This window comes from Clavelina lepadiformis, chromosome 2 (genome assembly GCF_947623445.1).
Source record: "Clavelina lepadiformis chromosome 2, kaClaLepa1.1, whole genome shotgun sequence".
Taxonomy (NCBI): Eukaryota; Metazoa; Chordata; class Ascidiacea; order Aplousobranchia; family Clavelinidae; genus Clavelina; species Clavelina lepadiformis.
The window spans coordinates 23,602,953-23,617,474 of record NC_135241.1 but is presented as its reverse complement, the minus strand read 5'-3'; the positions used below and the strand labels follow the sequence as shown (position 1 = coordinate 23,617,474).

At 38.3% G+C, this 14,522-nt stretch overlaps 2 protein-coding genes across 3 annotated transcripts; one reads left to right on the top strand and one right to left on the bottom strand.

The window, feature by feature from the left end:
* Positions 1-970: 970 nt before the first annotated feature.
* On the bottom strand, positions 971-2,919 carry LOC143445406 (uncharacterized). The gene is made up of 2 exons (XM_076944488.1): positions 1,804-2,919; positions 971-1,686 (listed from the first exon to the last, which is right to left on the bottom strand). The coding sequence occupies exons 1-2, from the start codon at positions 2,248-2,250 to the stop codon at positions 1,498-1,500; spliced, it is 636 nt and encodes a 211-aa protein (XP_076800603.1). The 5' UTR covers positions 2,251-2,919; the 3' UTR covers positions 971-1,497.
* A 3,662-nt stretch (positions 2,920-6,581) lies between these two features.
* On the top strand, positions 6,582-13,316 carry LOC143445405 (protein unc-93 homolog A-like). Of its 2 annotated transcripts, XM_076944486.1 has the most exons (9): positions 6,582-6,975; positions 10,060-10,231; positions 10,304-10,450; positions 11,028-11,206; positions 11,511-11,939; positions 12,077-12,247; positions 12,329-12,563; positions 12,718-12,885; positions 13,199-13,316. In XM_076944486.1, the coding sequence occupies exons 2-9, from the start codon at positions 10,114-10,116 to the stop codon at positions 13,225-13,227; spliced, it is 1,476 nt and encodes a 491-aa protein (XP_076800601.1). In that variant the 5' UTR covers positions 6,582-6,975; positions 10,060-10,113; the 3' UTR covers positions 13,228-13,316. The 2 variants fall into 2 exon arrangements, with proteins under 2 accessions (XP_076800601.1, XP_076800602.1); XM_076944487.1 differs by lacking the exon at positions 13,199-13,316 and having other exon boundaries at positions 12,707-12,844.
* The last annotated feature ends 1,206 nt before the right edge of the window (positions 13,317-14,522 follow it).

Here is a 14,522-nt window from a genome sequence, read left to right as displayed (position 1 = left end):
TCTGATAAATGCATTAGATTAAGTAGGGTAAATTTGAGTAGTTTTCCTAGGTTAGAGTACTATGAGGTTTACCTTACAAACTCCAACAGCCTAGGATAAAACCTAAAAACAATATGCACAAAACAACAAAAAATATCTCTGAAGACCCTTATAGGTTTAAACAACGTTATTTCGTAGAGAACGTTACCAGCGTAAGAAAGATAACATGAAATTTAAAAAGTGAAAAATTAAATCATTATCTCCTGCAGGATTGTTTGTGAACTCTGTTGTTAGAATCCAAATTTCCGTGACATAATGCTATAAAAATGACATTCCCTAAAACGCGCTTATTTTCCAAAAAATGTTTTTAGAAAAGTAAACAAAAGTGAAAAATGACATGACCCGACACTTACCGTTCCTGAAAAAAAGAGGCCGTGATCAATGTGTGATTGTGACGTAACATGCGACAACACCGGCTGTTCTCAGATCAATATCACAAAGATCTGATTTATCGAAGGACAGTTAGTTATTGTTTGGTACCGGCGATTAACGCTATAAACAATATGGCGCTTGCCTTCGTGAATGGGATAAAACACGTTCCTTTTTATTTATTTTAAAATAGCCTCATTGTTTCCTAATGAGAAACTGGTTAATTGTTAAGGCGGGCGCTGTGTGTAAGTATGTGTAAACCTACCCAATATCAACATATTGGTAATGTTGCGCAATATTTTACCTCGTGTACGCAAATATCTTAACATAGAGCCGGACTCTATTACAAATTTGACTTAGCAAAACGGCGCCTAACAAGACACTAATATACGGGATTTAAATATTGTTGATTTAAGCTTTTATTTCGATATAGACCTTTAGCCTGGTTTTGTGCAATTATTGCACTGGTAAATTTCTACGATAATATATGTTTGTGCTGTAAAATTTATTCAATCTTGCTTCGTATTCAAGTCGAGCTTCTTAAAGTAGCATGGTCAAAATGTAACGTAGATATAGTTTATTTAATTAAATAAAATGAAAACGAAGCTGTCACAGGAAACGAAGACATGAAGAACTTGTGCAAATAACAAAACGATAAAATAAATCACACAAAGTACATGAGTCCCGGTCATGTATGATTGTTTGAAATAGCAAACGGAGTGAGAGATTTTAGGTAAACGGAAGAGAAACAATATTGTTTTTTGGTTGGCAGTAAAAAGCAGATCGGTTCAAGAAGCGTTAAACAATTAACTGGTAATTGATTGGTTACGGTTAGTCCTTCGGGTAATCCCTGAGACATGTTTGCATAGATCACGCAGAAGAGATCCCGTCTTAATTGTTGACTTCAAGACAAACGAATGCGGACACAGTAGCGACAATTTTGACGTAGTAGCAATGTGCAAAACAATATCTGAACAGTGTTCAATAATAAATTAACAGGCAAATAGATCTGACTGCATCTCCGTCAAGACATAAACAGCTCAAAATTTAAGCTCTCGACTTTCAGGCGTTGTTTTTTGCACAAAGCTGTCAGTACAGGGACCTGCACGAAGTGTCTTTCGACGAACATTTCTGGCATTTGCACGCCGTTGCTTTGCTTAATGTAACGAATGGGTATACACCTCTTGCGCAACCCTGGAGTTTGACGGAAACATATTCCACTTGGCTTGGCCTGCATACAGTATGATGTTTCTTCGTGAGACCATTCATTTCCGGAATCTAAGAAATAAAGTAGACACTTTAATTTGACGTTGCGAGCGGCGGTAGTTTTAAATTAAAAACTAGATAACACGACTTTACAAGTATTTACAGGAAGAGGTTTAAACGTGTTCTCACCTCAAAGGTCTCGCACATTCCAGCGCAAGTGGAAATGACAACTTTGCGTACTCTACAGGTCGGTTTCTTCACGGCCACCTGTCGCAATCTGAGTTCGCAGTTGCCGCACTTCACAGTACGGTCGTGACCGCCGGCTCCGTTTCGGCGAAAGGCATGCATTCGAGTCGTGATGACTTCTCTTGAGACGCGACCCAACAAATTGGTCTTCACTTCACCGTCTTCGCTCCACGAACCAGCGTCAGTGGATTCTGCGACCATTTCCTCTGGACTTCTTTTGCTTCTCAGTCTCGCGAACCTTGTTAGATCCTTTATAAAAGATCGCGTATTTTGTTCGCTGATCGATGCTTCGATGGCTGCCGCCTTGACCGTTGCGGCAATTGTGAGGCAAATTAAAAGTCCAAGTATAAGTTGATCAACTCTTTGAGCTGAAGCTTTCATTGATGCCATTACGTTTAAATAATGTTCAAAGCGAATAGGTAATTTCTTGTACGTATATACGTTTTCAAACTCGTAATATTTTCCGCTGATAGACCAGCTGTTCTCTGCTGCTAGATTTCAATTGAGCCTCTGATCCTAAGCGCTGCCTTTTATACCTGCCAGGGCCGACCACAGAGCGAATGAGACGAGAGGCGGGCGAGCATCGTCGTCATTGATAAATAAATAAACGAGAGAAAGCAGCCTGAGCACAATAACCTGACATTCAAGAAGAAAAAAATGTCGCATAATTATAATTTATTTACGCGCTCGTCTGGTTCGAAACTGGCAGCATTTTTTCACTTTTTTCTCGATCTCTCGTTCGCATCAGTGACGCTTTTGCGCAAGCTTAGGCGTCAGTGAAAATCATCCGAATATAATAAGAATTAGGCAAACGCTAACATCAATGGCCTATGTCATACTTGAACTACCAGCATGTAAAGTATAATTAGTTTTTCATCGAGTAAATCACCGATCTTTATAAACTATTGGTAGTTGTTTGTGTTTGTTACAAAAAAGGTCATCGCTGTCTTAAAATCGATGAGTAAACTGGATTGACACCTTATCAGACGCATGCGCATGGGAGGCGATGATTTTAAATAACTAATTACCAGTAATATTAATAGCTTCGTATCTTGGTTGTCAGCCGGTCAGCCCCAATGCAAATATTAAAACCACCGTAAATAGTGTGCAGACTTGATGAGAAAATGAAGTCAGCAACCTCATGTCATTCGAATTGTGGATTATATTTAGATTTCTGTATCGTCATCATAGACCTTTGGGTTACAATTAACCCAAAAAAAATTTAGCGCTATTACTTTTAACTGTAAAGATAATTTCGTTTTATTGACAAATTCTACGTAACTATTGATGACGCATATCATCACGTGCCTGTTACCGAAACGTGGCATAAGAACGAGGGTGTGGAGAAATTTCAAATTCGAAAAATTTCATTGATCATTGATTTTTCATTGATCAAGCCGCAATTTTTACTTGTCACTTGCGGCTTTCATATTTGGCCATCCGATTGTGCAATACCCAAAGATAAAATCGTTAAGGTACGTATCTCTTGCGCCATCTCGCTGTACGAGATAGTAACGCTATAAAATTGTGCATTCGTGGCTGATAAGAATTTGAGTTGTAAAACAATCGGTGTCTCGTTCAATGCTATGCAAGTGTGTTTCCTAAGACTGAATTTTAACAAAAATAACCGCGTCCTACCAACCAAACGGTCCCTGTCTCGCCAAGCAGTTTCAGTTACATCAAATGGAAAATCGACTCGAGGCACAACGAGTAACTACACACATGGTTGTAACGCACGTTTTCCCAAGCTAAATAAAGAAAAACAACCCTTCAAAGATTTTCTGTACCTGAAATCTTTACATTTTGACGCATCATTATCTTTAATCCCTGCGACAAATCTTCCCATCAGGAGAAAAGCGCGTTTCAGAACCGACTGCATCACGCAAAGAAGACTGTGACATTCCATGTTTCTAAAATTAGCAATAGAAGCGGATGGAATAATTGGATTCGTCACAAGGCACTCAAATTTGGGTAGTTTGAAAAATGTCAACTTGTTTATACCAGCATAAAGTTGCATTGTCGCGTCACGACAGGTCACACATAATTTTTGTTATCGTGTTTTCTATTTACCATTCATGGAATGCAGCTCAAATATAGCAGTTGGTGATTTGCATGCTATGCAAACGTGCAAATCGCTTGTACAGGCGGAGTCGAGCATGTTTGACGATAATCACAAATGCTAATCAAATAACGAGCCCAAATGGGCAAAAATGCAAGGTACGAGATGATTCTACTATAATAGAAATAAAAAAGCAAACGTGTCTTCAGCCATGCCTCTGTGTGAACTTACTAGTTTATTAGGCTCACAATGGAGATTAAGGTATAGTGTGGAAATATTTTGCGTCGCATGAGGACATTTGCAATTGCTGCTCGCATCTTTTATTATTATTCACTTTCTCAATACTACCAAGTAGATCTTTACTAAGATATTTAAAAACATCGCTGTTGCGCTGGCGCATAATTGTGAGAAAATTCTCCAAACATTTCGCAACTCACGATCCTACAACTCAAAGTTACCCAGCCGCACGTGGACGAACTTAATTCGGCGTCTTGTTTCATTTTTAGGCATCCCTACGTAATTCACTGGTCCTTGTTTTAACTGAGGGTAGTCATCTTCTGTGACGCAACTTATTCAAATAAAAACATAATTTTCCAGCAAACTGTAAACATCGTTCTTACTTACGGCATTAAGGCTAGTTTTAGAAGTACTTTACATCAAAATTACTAGTTCTTATTTAATTAGTAAATAAAGTATTTACTACAGAGCTTGGTGATAACATCAGCATTTCCGATAGCATCAGATTTCTCAGCACCATTTAAAGCAAAACAGAAATGACCAGATGTACTGTCATATGCCTGAAGCACAAGCTTTCGTGACAACTTGACCAATGTGGAACATTTAATTTAACATCAGTGATTAGTCAGCACCAAAACAAACGCAAAAGTTGGTAAACACATTTCTACTCGATGATAGCACAAAGTTGTATACATTTTTAGATCCGACGTACAGTAGATTCAAAGAATTAAAGTCCTTAAATAAACCAAGTTCACGGGTTGGCCAGATTATAGCGGGCAAAATGCCAGTCAACAACGTTAAAATTTTACGATGGTTCTTTGCAACGTGATTTAAACCACGCATCTACGCAACTAGTTCTTCGTCTTAATGACCCTTCAAAGACCTACATGGAAGTTTAAAACTTGGTTAGATTGCCGCCTAGCGCTAGTAAAACGAGAAAAACTCTCCACATGAATCAAAATGTTTTGTCGGCAAGCGCAACTTAATGCATTCAGTACCAGCCTCGTAGTTTTCAAAACAACTTCGTGTTGTTTTAAGCTGTCAATGTTTAAATTTCAATTATAGGCCTTATTAATCTACTTCTTCTTTGACCAACAGTAAAAATACAGCAAGCTAACCCCATCACTAATTCATTAACAATCAAATAAACTACGAATACACGATACTCGTCACATATTTAGTAGCAAACTCACTTATTTAAGTTTAGGCATATGAAACCCATTTTACTCTGTTATACTCTTCCCAAAATACTTTCCTTATTTATATCTGTTATACTGAAATCAACTGCTAAAAGTAGCCACTGCAGACATAAAGGAAAATGTATTATTGTGATAGAGTTAGCTACTGCGTATAAGACATCTTAGAACGGTTACAATGAAGTTTGATAATTAATTCTCTCTTAGCTATCATTACTTTCTAAGCAACAGCGTTTGTTAATATTGCAACAGCAGAACACGCCGGTAACGGTATCCCAAGCAACAGCGGCCCGCTTGCAGTATATATCGGTAAAATGTCTAGGGTTCTAAAAAATCGATAATTATGTTTCAGGTGCATACTAAAAAAGTTCGCCTACTTTAGACTAGAACCTTATATAGTTGCAACTCGACTATATCGGCCAAGTTTTTTGTGTCGCAGAGCAATACGGTTCGTTTTTACAGATCACTATAACTTATAGTGGTTTGTAGCCTATAAGCATAAAGCAACCTCTCCAAATTTCATATGCTTATTGTTGCGTGATGCAAACTGAATTTTCTTAATGGAACCGTCAAACGAGTGAAGAAAGCTTTTATCTTCTAAATTATTGGAGTTCTGTGGCACTTTCCATGTTACTTGAAAATATTATAGCTTACACGAAAGTTTATACTCAAAAAAAGTGCATTTTGGTGTCGACCAAAGTTTAGATGGTGCAATTTTGTTACAATGGCAGTTTGCGACATAGCGCACTCTGTACAATGTAGTATGCCCACACACTTTCCAATTCACCTTAAGGCGCCGTTATTAAGCCCAACTCGAGTTAATTGCAGAAGTGCACAAACATGTTACACACTAGTGTGCTAGGCCTCTGCTGCTCAAATTGTAAATTGTATTTGGCCGTGTACTGTAAAACAAATTCATTCTGCTTACCAAGTCTGAGCGTTATTCCTCCAGATGAGAGTAAACTTCGTCCCTTCAATCAGAACTTCCAGGTTTTCCAAAGGTTTAGTAAAAATCCTTGGCAAGTCAAAATAAGCAATGAAGTGCCGGTAGGCAATTTAACTTTCGGAAGTTAAATCTTCTTTTGAAATTGGCCATCGAAATAGCTTACCATCGGATCTACCGGTAAATTTCAGAACACAGCATATAGGCCTAGCATACCTGTAAAATCAGCAACAAACTTGACAACTTGGTACAGTATAGGCCATGACATAGTACCATCTAACTTATTTACTAAATGATCTAGTGCAAAGTTGTTGATCACAAATGGATATTTGTTCAACAGCAATGGCAATAAGTTGCACATTGCAACTACTTCAACCATTTTAGAAGCAAACGATTTGTTTTCATCAACTGATAAATGCGGATTGGACTCTATTGGAGAAAACCAATAACCGATTGGCTCGTTTTGAATTGCGTTAGTTACGTCATAAAGAATAATAAAGCAGAAAAATACACCGAAGGCCAAGTTAGAGAAAATTCTACCATGTCATTGTAGGAAGCTCGTACTGGTTGCGGTACTTTGCACTCTACAGAAAATTAATATCGCAGCAAAGTGTGCTTACATGACGAGAAAAAAAGGATGAGAGAACTTCGTTTCCGGTTTCTCAAAACTTGAAGCTGAGGTTGGTTTATTATTACTGCAAAAAATTGTCATGTTATTTTAAACGGGACGATGGAGAGTTACATACCGGTACATCGTCAACAGTTTCACAGTTTACCATCCAAGAACTCTCAGTTTGTCCATTTGTTCTAACGGAATTCGTACATGCGGAATTAAATGTAAACGAAGTGACAAATTAACAGGAATGCGTAGGCCTACTGTTGCAAAGTTTTGTCCTGTTTCTGTGTGCTCCCTTACTATGCCTATGATTGAAGAGAATGCACTGCTTGAATTTTAGTCGTTGCGACCTAAATTTGACTTTTTATAATTTTTCGTTGCATCTAATCTAAAGGGCAATGGTATAAAGCTTACTTGCCTAACGATCAATGAGTTTCGGAAATATTTGCTGTTGAGGTCTGTCAGAGGATGCATGTATCATGTAAAACGAACCTTACTCCAATTGGCGTGTTGTTACAGTAGAGTACTATATAGAACAGTGATTCCCAAACTGTGTGCCGCGGCACACTAGTGTGCCGCCACAGATTCTCAGGTGTGCCGCGAATCTTTTTGGAATTTTGGAAAAGAACTGTATAAATATTTAAAATAAGGCATGCAGACAAGCATATGCGACTTAAAAGCTTTCTAACTGCTTCAATAGCTGAGAAATAAGCACATGTGACGATGAGACCAATTATGGCATTGTCGAAAGAGTAGGGTAATTTTTTAAAGCAACATTTCTTCTCTTGTAAGTGTGCCGCGAGCGTTTTCTAATTTTTCTAGTGTGCCACAAGCTGAAAAAGTTTGGGAACCACTGATATAGAATATAATGAATGTAACACTGCAGCAATTTATGTTTAAGAAATTCCCATCACCGATGCAACCTAACTAATTGTACATAACAAAACTACCTGCTAGAATAAGCGTTTAAAAGTGACTTTTACAAGGAGTAGGACACAGTAGCTTTAATTACGCAGAAAGTTGGAGTTGGATGCTTTATTTCGTTTGATAACGCAGCTTGCCTGCAGCAGCAATCACACAGATAAAAATAACACAAAATAAGGATTTGATGAAAGAATATTTGGTAATGAGCAAATAGAAGTTTCTTCACAATAAGATTATCGAAAGCAACAAAGTTCATTCACTAATATGAAAAACATTTTTTGCAAGGCATTACGTCACGGAAAAGGTGCCAGCCAAACCGCTGTAGGTTAAGAAACAGAATCGATTGATTGAAAGTTCTTTAAGAACAATCGAGATACAGCACTAAGATGTCTTACTGTAGTAACTGGCCCGGGATTTCATCTATGAAATAACGATGTCACGAGTAGATTGCGTTTGTTACTTGTACCATATGGACAGTTGGTACCTAGATTAGCAAAAATAACGTGAAAGTTGGCGACCTAGTAGTCTTTTTAGTAACTATTCACGAAATACTTAAATGTTATGGATTTGTCGGCGTGCCAAAGTATCATGTAACGATAAATTAAAATATTATTCAAAAATGTTAATAAGCCTGCGCAAATAATAATAAAGCAGTAGGCTAATGTACTAATTGGACGCACCTGCCAGTCGTATATAAAGAGGTTGTAGCACAATACTTTTCAGTTTTTGCTCCCCACTGTCAAAGGTGAAAAATGAACGATAGGATGTGAATTACGGGTTTAGTGGCCAAGCCAGCTGTTACAAGCAATTTTTACTTTAAATATTTTTGAGCGCGTTTTAGCGATTGATTACAAACCAAAGTGATGTGGCCATCTCGCATTTCAATAGATGTAACCGATAGGGCTTTGATTATTTATATACCATAACACAGCTTGGACTCTACATTTGTGGTACGTTTTAAAGCAGTTATCGAAATTACCATGAGACATTAAGATACCGAATACGGAGCAAACGATTGCATTTATACATGAAATCATGGTTGTTTCTTTTTGTCTGCAGTTCATTAATTACGGCAAAAAAGTTAAACCTCTTTTAGCCCTGATTGTAATACTCTAAGAAGGCTAGGCTAATTAGGGAAAAACAATATGGCATCAATGACGTTTGCTTTTGTTCAGTGGCCCTGGTAAACAGGTTCAAATTCAGGCAAGACCGCATAAAATAGTAAGAAATATAAAAAAAGGCATTCGTCGGGAAAATACGCGGAAAGACAAGGTCGGTAGCCAAATCCAAGGTAAAATTTTTACCTAGGCAAATACGACAAGTATATCTCCGGTTAAGTATGTTGGTAAATGTGGCTTAGCACTAAAGATGTTTGTGCCAGAATTAGCATAACTTGGGGAGATTTTAAAACAGACTTATCGTACCAAATTTCTACAATAACCAAACTAAAAGCAGTATTCATCATATTTGTGTCAGAAATCCAGAAAATTTTCGCTGGAATGATGAAGAGTCATTTAGGTAGTGCAAGGACTTTCCTTAGTCTGGCATTAAATAGCCTATTCTCTCGCCTAACGGTGAACTCATGGGTTCAAACTGATCAATATTGTACGGACAACATTCTGCAGGGTTTTGGTAAGGTTGGTGAACATTGAAATTAGCCGGTTTAGTGATTAACTTATGGCGAGTTGCTGGAGAGAGTATTTCGGGAAGCATTTTATGGTCTAATTACTAGACCCAAAATTCTACTAGTATCTATTATACAAGTGCACAAACAGATAACGTCACAATTTGAGTAGCTGGGGTCTAGTATACTAACGCATCCTGTGGTTGTGCGCTTGTATGCTTTTTACTAGACCCGAAATGTATACCGTCTTGCCGAGCTCATATGGAAAGATAAATTTACAACTTAAAACCAGATCATGTTTCTACTGATGGACACAAGTTGCCTTTCAAAAGCCACCTGCTAACGAAATGGCGGCGTCTGCTGGTGATGAGCATACCACGCCAGATGTAAGATTACTGTAAGATATACGAAAGCACAGCAATTTCATTCCTGGGTAGTGGGTAGTTGTTCAGCACAATGTCAAGAGGCTCTACAGCGTCACTTCAGTTAGTGTATATGGCTACGCACGATTTGTGCTATTATAACGATGGTCTTTGTTTTTGTAGCTACAAATGATCGAAAATATGGTGAGTTGACTGGTATTTTCAACGTGTGTTTCAGGAAAAGCAAAATTGTAACGCTAAATAGGATATCGATTGTCAACATTGGTTGGAGATGAACGTGTCGTCAAATAAGCACATTATTCTCTTTTATTTGGGCTGCTTTCTGCTACATTCTGGAGTGCAGGGGATATTTGCATTGGCTTCGAGTATCAGCATAGAAGGCGGCATTGGTAAGGGCTTAATACTTTATAACCCATATCCAAAATAGCAATTTGTTGACGCACATGCTATTGGTTCTGCAGGTACCACTTCACTAAGCGTGGGATTTGCTGTAGCTTTGGCAGTGGTGGTATTTGTCCCGTTCCTTACCGAAACCATTGGGGTAAAAGCAATTCTTATCATTGGAGAACTATCTTACGCAACTTATGCTTTAGCCAATCTCTATCCAAGTTAGTTTGTTGTTTTCAATACGAACCGTTGCAACATAATTTTGCTTACTGATGCCAATAAAGCAGTGTTTATTCAATCTTCGCGCAACAGCTGGGGCCACCCACCCCTTGAAACCACTTTTTAAACGATTGTGTTTAACATTTGCAAAGTAATCTATTCTTGCTACCACTTTTCCATGTCTAAACCAAAAACTATATTGGACGTAAAAATATTTGTTAGCTTTGTATGTGCAATAAGTAAAAGTGTTATTTAAATCCTAAATTTAAAAAGCTGTGTAACCCCTCGCATTTTTGAAGTGCTGTATATTCCTTGTACAGGAATTTTATTTGGCTTGTGTAGTGCAGAAGCCATGGCAACCTTTGTGTACGCAATGTTGGTGTGTTATTGTCGTTACGGTATATGTTAATGTTGGTATTGTTTAGCATAATTCCAACTCATAAAAGGTGGCTTAAAAATCGCACAACAACGAAAATCACATATTGGGCGGCAATCAGGGAATGACAAAGCACTGCTCTACAGCAGCATGCTGCAAAGCTTTACGTCATTAAGGTTTGACTTTTTCCTTGTCACCTTCAGCTTATACATTGATCCCTGGTGGAGTGTTTCTGGGAATAGGAGAAGCAGCAGGCTGGACTGGGCTTGCTGTTATCAGCTCCTTTTATGCTAAAAAGTACTCAAGGAATCGGTTCAAAGACGAACTTGGGTATCACAACCGATTTGCCGGCTTTCTGTTTGGTTCTAGTGAAGCAGGAAGGGTAAGAAAATTGCTGTTTAAAATTTATAGGCACTGTGCTACCGAATTGTGCTGATAGCGCATGTGTTGTACTTTTACTGCATAATTACGTCTACTCTGATTAGTTTCCACCGAACTGAGTGAATTATTTGGTTTGTGTTCAGACAAGGCAAACATCTGGAAAACCGAACTGAACTTGACGTAGATGCGAAGTTATTATCTGAGTTATACTTAATGTCAAATAGATTTTGACAAACTTGCATAAAAAGTTGATTTAATTGTTGCTTTTTGTACACATGTTACTTAAAACGGGCACTGCTTTTCAGGCTGTAAGCAACGCAATTGCGTTTGTGTGCCTTCACCTAGATAGGCACATCTCCGGTGGAAGGTTTGTGAACTCCACGGTTGACCTCTCCATTTGTGGAGCCAATGACTGCCAACTCGCAAACGTAACAGAGGCAAATCTGGAAAGGTACGCCCCACGTTTTGAAGGGACTCTTTTTATTCTGATCGGAATATTTGTAATCTTAATGCTTATGGCCGTCTTGGTGCATGTTCTCTACGCGCCTGCAGACATTACAGCTAGATTAAATGAATGGAAAGTGGAACAGAGTCGTCGTTCACAAACGTCATTTGAAGACAATGTGAGTTTAAACCCGATTGTGAAAACTAGTTCGCCTGCTTTATCTGACACTGGTTGTGATACCAGCACTGTCAATGCATCGTCGGGATCATTAACCATCGATCGTTTGAAGGTTTGTAAATTCTTTGTTTTGTAACTACCATAGCTTTCTGTTTTTTAATTATGATGGTATGTAGAAATTTAAAATGTTCACTTTGATAAGTTAATGTTCTTCTGAAGTTCAACATAACCCCTGTAACCTTTTTATAGCTCACAAATCTGGAAAAATGCGTTCAGTCTTTCGCCCCTCTAAAAAACATTTTGTTACACGGCAAACACTTGTTGATATTCTTAATAGCTATTTACACTGGAACAAGTTTAGGTTTTGTCATCTCAGAGCTGACGCGTTCTTACGCATCTTGTATGCTCGGCGTTGACCAGGTGAGCGGACATTTCTGAGCCTATATCTGGGAGCTTCCAATCTGCTTGTTTCGTTCAAATTACCCAAATATATATTTGCAGGTTGGGGTTGGGATTGTGATCTTTGGATTATTCCAGTCTGCTTCTTCGTATCTGGCTGGAAAGTTTGCTGAAAGATTTGGTAGAAACCTTCCCATGCTGTTTGGCTTCGTGTTAGATGCTGCCATTTACGTGTTTTGTTTGTTGTGGAAGCCGACCGAAGGAACAACCTATTTTGTCTACATTTTATTTGCCGCGTTTGGAATTTCTCTGGGAATTTTACTTCCACTGACTAACGGTAAGAAAATTGAGAAAACTAAAACCTTAAAAACTGATAAAGGTATAATTTTCACGAAGTTATGCCAAACATCTTCTCGTTTATTCAGCTAAGTTTATCACTCAGGTTTGTTTTGTATTTGTTGTTTCCCGTAACGTCGTTAGTCAATTGATAGCTACATTCGGTCAGTACTTCATCGAACAAAAAACGCATGCACTAAATCTTTGGAATATGTGGGTGATGTTTGGAAGTTTTATACAATTTTCTGTGAGCAAGTACATGTGCATCTATATGAAGCTCTACATCCAAATCACTCTGCTCATTTTGTCTTTTGTTAGTTACGGTGAGTAAGTTTAATATCAACGTTTCATTCGTTTACCTCTAAACAGCGGTGGGTTTCAGCCGGTTTGTGCGAACCGGTTCTTGGAATTTTAATGACCTCCGCGAACCAGTTGTTAACAAGCGTATGTATAGGCCTATGTGTATATCGGCCCCGGGTCAATATGGCATGCTGCTAGTGAGAGAACCGGGTGTTAAAATATTTCAATCCCTCCACTGCCTCTAAACAACATGATGAGCATACTGAGCTGAAATGTGGTTGATGTTACCACTTTTTTTTTACTTTTTGCACTAACTAGGCCTATACTTTGTTGTAGGAATATCTCAGAAGTTATACAACTATTGATGACACGACAACATGATGTCATATGTACGCACACAATTAGACATTTTTGTTCTGTGGTTGCTGCGCAATAAACTAAATATGTTACTGTATCAGCATTGTTCGGCCGTTGCAATGCCCGTTGCCGATTTGTTTGCTAACTGCCGACAAACCTCGTATGAAGTTGGTCGATATCATTGCTGTCGACAGTGAAATTGCCGATTTTGCATTTCGTTTTCGAAGTTTATTGTTCTTTTACTATGCACCTTTTGTTACCTGTTTCTCGTGGTTACAAGTGTTGTCGTGATATTTTTATTTCTTATTAGTGCAAGTGGGTTTAATGGTCGTGACTAAAAGGTGTATATGGGCTTTCGGTACAAAACTTTCTCCCATAAGACAGCTAAAAGAAAATAATTTTTGCACGATTTTCATTGTTTCAAGCTGGTCATCGCAATTGTAGCCTAAATTATGCAACTCCAAGGGAAATGGCCAGAGAGTCAGTCACTCGGCGAAAGGTCTGCAGTCCTAGTTGTCGCCAGTTGTAGGCTAGCCAGTACCCATAGGGGTGTAATCAATGCTGGCGTTAAGTCTCGGCATTCTTATGATGTCATAACTTTTGCGTGATGACCAAGGCTACCAGTAGGCAATACCAATGCCGCGCTTTTAAGGCGACTTCGTGTCCTTAACAATTAAAATTGCGCTATAGGTCTACTTTCGGGTCTGCGTCATCATGTAAGCTTTTGTACGCTATTCTTTAGCATGGTATTCAGTATAACCCTTTCTAGGGTTTTTGTCATCAACTTATCCATGTAACTTGATTTTTAATACGTTTTTTTAAACTGCTTTTTACAATAATGTGTTGCAATATTCCTATTTTACGTAAGATTTAAAATTTTTTATAAAAAAAGTCATTTCTTAAAAATAAAAACTAGTTGAATTTAGTGTTTAAGGAAATTAGGTCCTTCCAAAAACAAAATTTAAGATTTCCTGCGGCAAATTCCGCTGTTTGACTTCTCATAACTAAACCTGATCAACTTTGGTGGGTAGTGATGACATTGGTGCTGCGTGGCTTCAACCGCCAAAATTTTATCTTGAAGACGAAATCTCATCACTTGTGGCGGAGCGGTAAGCGTACCTGATTGGAAAATATGCAAGCCATGGGTCCATTTCTGGTTGCGCGACCGTACTCATGAGCAAGGTATGAACGTCGCTTGCTTCGGTTTAGTGGTCTTGATAAACAGTTCCAAATTGGACAATGTTACAAATTAGAAATATAAAAAAAACTTTGTGGCGCTTAAAAATTTAATGGCCAATTTTCC